The 12,500-nt window shown below is 42.1% G+C and overlaps 1 protein-coding gene across 1 annotated transcript in view; it reads right to left on the bottom strand.

Annotated features, from left to right (window-relative positions):
* prkn (parkin RBR E3 ubiquitin protein ligase) overlaps nucleotides 1-12,500 on the bottom strand; it is a 124,285-nt gene that overhangs the window by 74,938 nt on the left and 36,847 nt on the right. The window contains exon 3 of the mRNA XM_063190836.1: nucleotides 3,715-3,937. Coding sequence (XP_063046906.1) covers nucleotides 3,715-3,937 — 223 coding nt within the window. The remainder of the gene's footprint in view (nucleotides 1-3,714; nucleotides 3,938-12,500) is intronic.

The raw sequence follows: 12,500 nt of genomic DNA, 5'->3' as shown, positions 1-12,500 counted from the left end.
AGATAAAAGTAGACGTGCCAAAGTACTCATCCAAAATTAGGTTACTTCCTGCTGTGTTGCATGCTGTTTTTCATTACAACCTTCCATTTTACACCTATCTTGATGACAGCAAAACTCCTTATCCTTCCATCATATGTTTAGGAACAGGCTAGCTAGCAAGGCACTTGTTTTGATGCTCTAGGTTTAGGAAGTAAATGGAGACGTGACGTGACGTGATCAGGAAGTGGTTTGATTCGCTATAATAAAACTCAAATATTGTGTGTAATAAAATGCACAGATGATGAAATATCCAGATCCTGACTTTGTTGGAGTTTTGACTTTGTAGGTGTTTTCATGATCTATGTCAGTTCTGTTCATCAAAAATGTGCATTAAAATGTGCATTAGAATGTGTAGATTCAGAATCCAATAAAAAAAGTAAAAACGTAATTTTACGGTTTGGGAGCCAACGCATGGGAGGCAAAACGTATTTTTACGTGACTTGGTAGTGAATGTGTTAAAAATCTCTGTTTGTTTGAGATGAATGAACACATTTTAATGAAAGATGAGGGTCTTAGCGTTTAAATGCCTTCTTATTGCATGTTTTTATGTGTTTCAGAGGCTGAGATATTTAGGTTTTTAGATGCGTCCCAGCATCTCTATAAGAGGGTCTGTCTGTCCGTCCGTCTGAAACGCATTCCTTCAATTGTTCCTTCCTGTGTCCACAAGTCGGAGGCAGAGAGGCATTTTGGCCTGGGGCGAATGCATGACAAAACGTATATGACATGTTACCAAACCGGCAAGGCTAAGCTGATTGCATTGTGAGACAACTGAGGGGGGCATTCAATTTTCGGCATTATTTTGCGTTTGGACAGTGGGAGGCAACTTCGTTCCTTCTCCACAGCACACCAACACCACTGTGAGTGTCACTTAATGTTCACGGTCTTGTGATACACTTCGGCTCATGAGGATGTCAAACGTGAAGGGGACTGTTGTGTATGATAATGTCGCGTTGTGCTCAGCTATTTTGGTTCATCAGAAACTCGCGGAAATGAACAATTTAGAAGTCAGCAGGCAGTATTTGACACAGATATTTGTGCTCGGGTAAAGGGGCGTTTGCATTGCATAACGCTCAACGACATGGAACCGTAATTAGTTGACAGGCAACCAGCAGCGGCCTGACGTTTTCCATGTGCGTCACTCCCATTTGTGGGGGAAAACAACCCATGCAAGTCAATTGGTGATGTTGGGGTTTAATAAATTAAAGATACGGACTTGTAGACTAGCGTTGTTCACGCGCAACATGCCGAAAACGTGTTGTGTTGCCGGCTGTTCAAATAATACAGCCAAACAGCCGTGGCTGAAGCATGGACTGTGTTCATTTAGACAAGCCGATGTAGCATGTAAGTTGATGAGACATTCGGTTTGTTTTTTCCCATAAAGGGGCGTAACGCACATTTAGGAGCAAAGTACCCGGATGGCCGTTCATGAGTATACAGCTCTTCCTCTAAACGTGGACCTGTAACCTTTGGTTAGCTTTTTTCTTTCATAACATTCATTTTCCTCCGCTTTTCTCCAGTCCACAAACTCGGGCTCAGAAGACTAGTATGAGCCTCCCTTTTAATATTCCCAGCGAGTTTGCGAACATTCTGCCACTACGTTTCAGTGAGTAGTCAGTGTGCGCTGCGCACTGAAAAATGGTGCTAGAACTACAAGTGGACAGATGGGCCATTTGACATAGCCTACGGTGTGTTACTGATGTTATCGGACATATTGCAAGGGGGGTTCATTCGTTTTCTGCTGGCGGGCGCGTGGACCCCACAGGTGCTTTCCTTTGCGCTCAGAGAGAGCACGGGACAGAACGCGTCTTTTGATTCGTAATTGGTTTGCAGTCGTGTGAATTTGGTAAACTCTGGCACTGAAGCTCACTGCTTTGTGCCTTGACGGTGAAAAGCTGGCATTGAAAATTAAGCGCATAATTCACCCAAAGGGTGAACCCATAAGCGCATGATTCACCCAAACGGTTTTATTTATTTATTATTTGGCGATGTTTAGATTCTTTCCCACATGCACATGATGCTGAAATGGCGTGATACTAAAGGTTGATAAATAACCTACTAATAATGTCTGGTAATTTGTTATGTAGCCTACTTGATCTATGTGAAATTTGAAATTAGATGGTTCTTTTCCAAATCCAAGCATGATGGGCTTATTATAGCCTAAACTGCAAAAAAACATCTCGTCATTTCGCTGCCTGCCATAATATTTGGAGTTTCCATGGGCAATATGACCAATAAACAAAAAGCACATCCTCAGGGGCGTTGACAGGTTAGGAGGAGGCCAGCGGGGTGTTTGGGGGGGGGAAAGGTTGGAACTGGCATAGAGGGACGCATCTGTTGTCCGCCTGTCGGCCTTGTTATAGGCTGAGGGCAGCTTTTCTTAAAAAGGGCTTAGGCATTCAGCACCCTTTTTTGCAGGTACCTTAGGCGTCAATGAGTTAACTAAAAACAACACGCAACGCATGTCAGCGCAGGTCACGGGGAGTTGTTCTCCGACTGTTCAGCCTATCCGTTAAACACTGGGAACACTGATGATGGGCTAGACCCGAAACCTTTGCATCCCACTTTTTGTTTTGGCTTCTCTTTATTTTCAGCTTTTAATAGGCTACACCTTCATTGAATTCCACTCACTAAATTTAAAATTAATCAAAGTTAAGAATAGGCAGCGTGAAAATTAATCTATTATTTTCGTGAAGACTTTACGAAAGGCGGGCAATAACGTGAATGCACCACGAAAATTACTCTATTTTTTTCGTGAAGACTTTACGAAAGGCGTGAGATAGGGCTCCACCAAAAGCCCATCTAAAATCTGACACTTGTAGCCTATGCACAACAGACTGGCCATTGACTTCACACTGTAGACTACTCTTAATCTGACCTTGTATAGATTCAAATATTAAGGTGTAAACGTTGCGCATTGTTTATTTTACGCGTGGATAGGCTGTATTTTTCCCAGCATTATCTCATTTCTCAGTTGGCGCCACCACTGCAAAATCTAGAGTCTGTGGGGCTATTTCTAATCACCATCCTTATTTTTATGACTAGGACATTAATATGAACATATTTGTAACATTATCTTGACATTTCATCAAAAAATAAGACAGCATTGACATGTATAGGCTATGGGTCTAACAAAGCAAGGGACATGGATTTGCAGTGCCTACAGCTCGAGCGCGTCAATTCAGTTCAGTGGTCCTTTGCGAGAAAGTTTGAAGCACAACGGAAGTCTACAGAGGAGTATCGGTACTGTCTAGTTCAGATACTGTTTTTTTTCTAGAATCTGATTATTTTAATTCTGAGGGGAGGAATTACAACGAATACAACGTATACAAACGAAATTCCCGACCACTGATCTACAGTAATCTGGCTATTCTAACGGCTATTCATTTGGTGAGAAAGTTTGAAACGCACCGTTATAACGGAAGCTTACAGAAGAATATCAGTCTACTATCAAGTGCAGATAATGTTTTTTTCCTCCTATAATCAAATTATTTGAATTTTTAGGGGGAAATTGTCCTGTATGCAAACGTAGGCCAACTTGATCTGGCTATTCCAACGGCCTGCATTCAGAGTTCGGAGCACGATTGTCCTCTGAGTTCGTCCTGACGACGGTTGTCAAGGGAGGTGCAAGGGGTCTATCCCTCAATGAGGAGTGAGTGCATGTGAGTGTGTGTGTACCTGTGTGTGTGAGTGAGCTGTCCGGACTGTGTTGTTGCTGGTCCTCCAGGATGACAGCCAGGCCGGTGGAGCTGGTGTGCAGCCGGGATGCGCTGAGGTCCAGGCGGGTGAGGCGCTCCATGCCCCTCCCCAACCGCTGCTGGAGAACCATCTGGCTACGCCTCGCACGACCAACAGGGGGCAGCACCACATGCACCGTACTCTGCTCAGGAAGATCACAACCCTGATATGGGGGAATGGGGGGAGAGAGAGAGAGAGAGAGAGAGAGAGAGAGAGAGAGAGAGAGAGAGAGAGAGAGAGAGAGAGAGAGAGAGAGAGAGAGAGAGAGAGAGAGAGAGAGAGAGAGAGAGAGAGAGAGAGAGAATACATACAGGTAAACACAAAAAGTGTACACGCACACGCACACATACACACAGCTTTGGACTCAGGTGTCAGCCTTGTGATGTGGAAAGGTGTGTGGTAGGAAATAAACTATCCCAGTCAAGCCTCATCTGACAGCTTTAATTACAAACAACATTTCAAGAACGTGCGTGTGCCTCAGGTGCCAGAAAACACACACACGCGCACACACACACACACACACACACACACACACACACAGAGACACACACAGAGACACACACACACACACACACACACACACACACACACACACACACACACACGCGCACACACAAACAAACATGTTCTTGTTCACCCACCAACACACGCATGCACACTAAAATGCATGTGTAGAAGCACGCACACACTCAAGCACACATGCACGCATGCACGCACGCACGCACAGATGAAAACATGCAGCTGTAATTGGCTGTAATGGCAAAGCCAGATCTGCCTTCCCTGGCTGAAAGCTAGAAAAGTATCTTGATGTATTTGTTTGCTTTCTTCTTATTTATATATTTATTTGTTGGGTTGCTTCCTGTCTCGGTTTCTTTATTTGGTTGGCTGTGTTCTGTCAAGAATTTTGTGCAAAAAAAAGTCCTTCACAGTAACAGCAATTAAAATAAACATTCACCAGGCAGCACAAAAGTCCCTCATGACGCACAAACATGTCAATCAAAATAACAGCATTTCTCCCAAGACACAAACAAACACACATACACACACACACACAACACACGGGTACACTCACAGGCGCACACGCACGCACACAGGCGCAAACACACAAACAGTAATTTCCCTATTCTGGTAAAGGAATTGGGAGGGGGTGTTGGGAAAGCCCATTTAAAGTGAATGGAAGCTCACTTCACAATCCATATAATAACATACAGAAAACTATTAGTATTAATGTTAGACTGTGCTGTGTTTATAATGTTTAACGTGATGCTGTTGGGTAGGGGGTGCTGGTATGCAGTGTTGCCGGTAACGCGTTACTTAGTAACGCGATACTGTAGTCGGACTATGTTTTTGAGTAACGAGTAGTCTAACGCAACTACTTTTTCAAAACTAATAGTCAGATTATAGTTACTTTTATATAACACTGCGTTACTATTTCTGCTATTCACATAGGCCCGCCTACTTTTTGTTTCCAGCAAGGAGTTTGAAGCCTGAGGATGTGATATGAAAAAAAAACTTTTTATGAAAGGCGATAGAGGGATAACTTCGCCCTGCTTTCCATTAAATCATATTGTGGGGAAATGTAGTAGCATAGTCCTAGGTATACAAACGGTTCTGTAATCGAACAGTTGTGCCGACATCATTAATTTCTAATTAATTATTTGGGTGCAGGGACGTGCGCTCTGCAGATGTGTAATAGTTGCGTGCCAAGCAGAGAGAGAGGGAGAAAGGTGAAGGATAGGCCTACTAGCCTATTTAAGAAAAAACATGGTCTGCGCAGATAATAACGAATTGAAATGCACATTTGATCAAGGGTGTAGCCTATTTAAACTAGGGTAGGCTACCGTCAAAATGACGGCCAGCCTTCAGAATGTTCAGTCATCCTTCAAAAAAATATGTCAATGACGGACCCCTCGATCTGTTAACGTGATATGTGGCAGGCCTAAATGAAAGAGTAAAGGAATACTTTGGCAAAACATTTCCCTTTTCTCATATGAGAGTGATTCTACGATTCGCCTGCGCTTTTGGCAAAAGCTAAATGTCAATTATCAGTATTTTTTTTCAACTAAATGACCTAAATGTTTATATAGTGTATATATTTAAGTTTCCAAACAAACAAATTGCCAAGCTTAATCTTTAATCATTTGATAAATACTCTAATGAAAGCGAACATTTGCTTAATTATTTTGTCAACAGTGTTATAGACAAATACTATGTCATTTCAAACATATATGAAAATACTACAGAGTTGAAACAACATACGTTTGAAAGTGCTTATGTCCCTTAGCAATAATGTTGTCATTAATCTGTGCAACTGATATAGAAAATGTGATTGTTGAGCTTCATAAGTAGGATTTTATGATTCACTGTGATACAGACTGACACATTTTTCATTAAAAATCCCTGTAACGTCTGATTTGAATTTAGTCACACTCCTTACACAAGACTTCCTTCTCCAGAGATAATCCCTAGTGTCTGTTCATAGGATTTTTCCAACACATAAGGGATCAATAGCACAAAAACACTTTCAAAACAGTCAACCGTGTTACTCGACTGTGTTACGGTCATCAGTACAGGGGAGTTGGCACTTTTTTAGGTGAAAAAACAGAGCAGACAAACCCATCTCCCTAGAACACAAATTGTCTGTCAATATGGAGATAAATTGGCAAAAACATACTCCTCCTCAACTGTCATAGTTAATTGTAACACCATTGACGGTAACACAGCTTGACATTTCAGCCATTTTTATGGTGTTGTGCTAACTGAGGACCTCAGAAGTTCCACCACAACACCTTAATCAATTCATGTATTTGTATGCTTTATCTGTGTTTTTCTACATGTGATTTCTAATTCAGATTCTTATGAATATGTTGATAACACAGTTGACAGGCAATTTTCCCGCTATGAGAACATGAAAAAGAATGGATTAAATTATGGAAGGATGGAGCTCAAAACTTACCAAAAAGTCTTCCCATATCCTGCCAAAGAGATTATGACATCACGTGATGTTATTCGTATGGCCTAAGACCAAACCATTACTGATTTATGGAGGGGGTTTCAGACCGTGACACGGTTAACAAAGTTTTCGTGGACACACACAAAATGGCAAATTTCATGTATAATGGAAAGGACAGTGGTCTCTCTGGCAGTTTTGTCATATTGTGATGATTACTGTGAATCAATATTTGCAATCGTCTTGGGCAAAACAAGTTTCTTTATGTGCTAATATGAAGACTGAATCTGACATTTGGAAAACATGACGGCATGAAAACGCCCAAAACCAGTATTAAATATTCATTCTTGCTGAGGGAAATAATGCTATGTCTACACTTTCTGTATGATATGAAAGATAAATGTGTGCTAATGTCCAAAACATCATTGGATGCAGTTAATAGTTAGTGGAATTGACAAATAAAATCCATGGACTCATGACATTTACCCTGCTTTGTTTTACAGGCTATTTAACTGTAGGACTACTTGGGTAGCCTATATAGACTATTGCTGCGACAGGTTCTGAATCTCTCGCTGAACACGCAACACGACTGAAGAAGCCTTCTTCCATGACGACAGCCTACTATCTAATCTAACCAATATTCATTCAAAAATCGCGGATATGCCTACTCATAATGTATTGCACTTCGGTTATCTAGGCTAGCCTACTGTCTGTGTCAGTGTCGGATGTTGAAGTATGGTCAATGACTTGAAGTTATTATTTGACAGGCATTTTCAGGGAGACGAGGTTCCGAAGCTACAAAGCCTATTTTTTTGTCTGTAAGAACACCGTGAAGTAAGCTGATAAAAAATAAAGGGCTAAGCTAACTGGTATGTTGTACCGTAGCATAATGATTCGCCTACAACGTGACACAGTGGGTGCACAACTCTGCAGTGACATAGCTGTGAGATTTCTATTTCTAAGAGGCGCTGTGCAAAGCACTTGCAAGCGCACGTGTGTTGCCTGATGTAGGCTAGATTGCCATATGATGCAAACGCAGCTACTGGCAGGGAGAAAGCAAGAGACGAAGAATTAGCCTATGAGAATGAAGAAAAGTGTTGCATAGAATGAACAACAGTCCACACAACATCGTTAACTAAAAGACAATTGAGTCGCATAATAAATGAGAGGGTCAGTCGGCAACAGGAACCATTTTTTTTCTAGGCCCTGTCTTATTTATTTTTTATTTAAAAAACATGCAAGCCTACTTCAAGAAAAGGTTTGCAAATGTCAGTGTAATTTCTGATGTTGCCATGTCAAAAGGTCAGTAGGCTAGGGCTATTGGCAGAACTGGTGATCATTTTCATCATGTTATAGGGGTGGGACGGGGTCAGGGATCAGCCTCTGCTGAAAGTAACGAAAAGTAATCTAACTTAAGTTACTGACTACTTGCTTTTAAAAGTAACTAACTAAGTTACTTTTTAAAGAAGTAGTCAGTAGTCAGTAGTCGGATTGCTGTTTCACAGTAACTGTGGCAACACTGCTGGTATGCCGATGATGATGATGTCATGGGGCGATGATGGCATTCAGCTGATAGGGTCAGGGGGACATTTCTTCAAAAAAGGTTGCGAAACACTGTTCTAGAGGGAGGATTCATTCCAGAGGCCCACTTTTCTTTCGGGGCCCACTTCTGACCAAAAAAACAATAAAACTCAAATAGTAAACAGCAACACAGACACAATTATCATTTTGACTTTTAGAAAATGATTTCAAGGCCCACTTGGGATAGCTTTGCGACCCACAGTTTGAGAATTGCTGTTCTAGAGCAGTGTTTCCCAACCAGGGGTACGTGTACCACTAGGGGTACGCAAGCACACTTCAGGGGGTACTTGGAAAAATTTAATTTTAACAAATGCATGGAACATAGCAATAGCCTAATGTAATGTAATGTAACACAATCACATTAGGATCGAGAAAGCAATATAGAACACGATTGTTGGGGTACTCATGGCACAACGAAAAGGCTTAGGGGGTTTGCGAGACAAAAAAGGTTGGGAAACACTGCTCTAGAGGAATGGTAAGTTCTGTGTGCATCCTCTACACGACTCAGTTCTTTTGATTGTAAAGATATGATTGGGCTTTTCTGCCTTTATTAAGCATAGGAGAGCTAAAGAAGGGAAGGAACAAGAGAGAGAGATGGGGAAGGATTGGGAAATGACCTCGTGTTGGAATTGATACTGGGTCCCCAGATTTATGGTATGACGTTTAACTGTTTATGATATTCCCATGGTTACGGAGATGGATTTATGGTAAGGCAGACACCTTTAGCTGCCTTATTTCTAAAGGACAGCTCTGTTTTTTCCCACATTGACTAGTTTTTTTAAAGGAATGACACACCATACAAACACATTCTGACTTGTAACTGTACAGGAATGGCACATTCTCCACACACTGACCCTAGTCTGCCACAACTGGATAGGTCCAGCCTTCCCATGGTGCACTTTGATGCTAAATGCCAGCGCTGATGCCTTCGATGACAGAGGTGATAAGGCTTGACATTTACTGTACAAGCAGGTAAAACAAACACATGTGCACACACACACATATGCACACACACACACACCCACGCACACACACATGCACACTCACACACACACACACACGCACATGCACACACAATTTCTCGAAGCAAAATGTATTATTTATTTTAAAAATGTATAAAATAAATACATTTGTTTGGCTTTGGTATTTGGCTTTGACATTAACCTCACTTAAAAGGATTACCTGTAAAACCACAATATTAAATGTCATAAAAACCTGAAATGCCATGAATATATTCTTGGCTGCAGCTCTGTCTGACCAAACAATTCATTAATTTCTGAGGGAGCGGATAAGAGCCGTTACATTAGCACGGCTACGATTACCTGCAGGCACTCAGCCTCAGGACTTCAGACTACAACCTCAAAGACGCGACTCGGTGTGTGTGTGTGTGTGTGTGTGTGTGTGTGTGTGTGTGTGTGTGTGTGTGTGTGTGTGTGTGTGTGTGTGTGTGTGTGTGTGTGTGTGTGTGTGTGTGTGTGTGTGCGCGCGCGCGCATATACAGTGCACACCATTAATGAGTACACTTCTTTTGAAAAGTAACATTAACAGAAAATATTTGTCAATTTTTGTGAAATTATGGTGACATAAAAAGGGAGTACATCCCTACGTAAAAATTCCTCGATCTGCTTCAGTTTCCACAGGACACGCGTTGACATGCATGGCACATTTCCTAAACTTATCATGTGCACATTTTGGAAATAACCTCTGCCTATTGAAGTATTGCTCAAAATGTTTCTTTTCAGAAGGGGTGCACTCATTGTTGGTGTGCACTGTACATGCCTCTAGGGAACTGTCCCGCATTCATTTGAACTCTTCTGAATGTCTTCTGCTTATCAGGAAGGCTGACTTAACATGACAAACTGTGTATTTTTCTCTCCACTTCCTCCTATTCTTATGTTGAAGATGGATGGATGATGGTGGAAGAAAGCAGAGCGGAGGTAGAGAAACAGAGAACTGGGTAAATCCCGAGAAGCCTGTCGGACTAATACGGAGCGGGAATTCTGCTCCCAGTGGCGTTCAGCTTTCATTAGGAGAAAGGAAACGTTTTGGAGAGAGGGAGAGGCGGAATTACGGAATGGAGAGAACCCTCTGGAGAAGAGGGATGAGACAGCTGGGAGATATTCATCAGACTGACAGCCTAGGCGGAAACACACACATGTGCAGAGAGAGAGTTGAAAGAGAGAGAGAGACAGAGAACAAGAATAAGAACATGAACATGAACAGACACACAGCAAGAACTGAGCTTAACACAGCAACACAAAGGTAGACAGAAATATACATGCACGCACGCACACACACATGCACTGACGCTCGCACACACGCACACACAAAGAATGAAACGAAAGCACACACACATCCACATGATTTGTTGGTGCGTGTGCATGTTAGTGTGCAGCCATGTTGTGTTATTACTGGGGTAAGCAAAAGATTAATGAACTAGCGAGCTAGCAAAAGGCCAAATCTGGCAACGCAAACACCCACTGCAACACTGCAACTTTGTCTGATGTGTACACATCAACGTCTGATGTGTAACATATTGTTGTGTGTGTGTGTGTGTGTGTGTGCGCGCGCGCGCGCATGTGTGTGCGCGCGCGTGTGTGTGTGTGTGTGTGTGTGTGTGTGTGTGTGTGTGTGTGTGTGTGTGTGTACAGATGTCAGGAGCTGAACCTCGGGCTCTGGGAGATAAACAGCAGGTCCAGTCAGAGCCCAGAGGCAAAGCAAGTGTCTTCTTGGATACTCCTGTTTGTATGTCTGTATGTCTGAGTGTGTGTGTGTGTGTGTGTGTGTGTGTGTGTGTGTGTGTGTGTGTGTGTGTGTGTGTGTGTGTGTGTGTGTGTGTGTGTGTGTGTGTGTGTGTGTGTGTGTGTGTGTGTGTGTGTGTGTGTGTAAAGGCAGGCACAACATAGAAAAACAACCACAAAAGAGGCAAACTCAACCTCAATTCATTTCCAACAAAGAGATATATTGCTTGGACAGTGATGATGGACGATATTTCAGTCCAAGCCATATACAGAAGATCAGTGCCTCCATTTTTGGCATTGGACCCCATTTTGACATCCCAAGTTTCTGGGGACCCCATACACATTTTGTCACGACAACAAAAAAAACATGACTGAGATTTTTTTGAAACGTAAACAAACATGCCCCCATTACAATGACCAGGATCTCGGAAAAGGCTGAAGAAAAGAAAAACAAATTCTCAGGTACTAACAAGTCCAGGGTAGTGTGAGCATTACAACTGCATGTTGAAATTGGCAGGAGTTTTCTTTAACCCATTGTGTACTGGAGCGACATATACGCTGCACTCAGGTTCTTGAGATTTGAGCTGTTTTATTAAAAATGTGGGTATGTTAGAGCTGAATGAACACATTCTAGTGCAAAATGAAGGTTCTAGCTTTTAAATGCAACTTATTTCATGTTTTCATGTGCTTTGGAGGCTGAGATATTTAGGTTTTAATAGGCAGAGGACACCCTTTCCCAAAAAGGGCTTAGGCTAAAATGGGTTAAGCCAGGACATACACTAGCCAGTCTAGCCAGTCTAGCCAGTCATGTTATCTACATTTCAAACTCAAGATTCGGAGATGATTATTTTTGAGCATTTCCAACATCTCGATGGGTGTGTTTCAGGCAATGACACACCAGTTCAGTTAACAGGTGAGTGAAGGAATGAGTGGCCTTCTTGATTGTAATTTCAACCAATAGCATACAGAGGCATTTCATGAACACCAGCTACATGCGCTCTTTGCACCTCCCGCTGAGAAATCACATAAGCCAGACCATGGTCTCACTTGTAGTCCCCATAGCCAGGTCAGTGTTCTTAGCATCTGAACATGATCCAAACCTAACCCCAAAGCTGGGCATCATCTGCGCACATCTGACCTAACAGCGCAGTACCACAGTTGGCATCAATGTATGCTCTGTATTTTCCCACATACATGTATTGTATACTGCTGATAACGTCTTTGTTTGTATGTCACTTCCAAAATAAAAGTGTCTTCAAAATATAATGTAGAGAGAAGGGAAATTAAAAACTGTTTAAAGCTGTGTGCTTGTGCAGGCAGACACATTCCTGGCTTCTGGTACTCCTAATAAGTTAATTCACCGTGCTTGAGCTCGCTCCCTCACTAGCAGAGACGAAAAAATGGAATTTTACAGACAGAAACAACTTTCTATTTTTTGTACTCATACATTAATG

Source organism: Engraulis encrasicolus, chromosome 24, assembly GCF_034702125.1.
Source record: "Engraulis encrasicolus isolate BLACKSEA-1 chromosome 24, IST_EnEncr_1.0, whole genome shotgun sequence".
Taxonomy (NCBI): Eukaryota; Metazoa; Chordata; class Actinopteri; order Clupeiformes; family Engraulidae; genus Engraulis; species Engraulis encrasicolus.
This window is presented reverse-complemented; position numbering and strand designations above follow the sequence as displayed.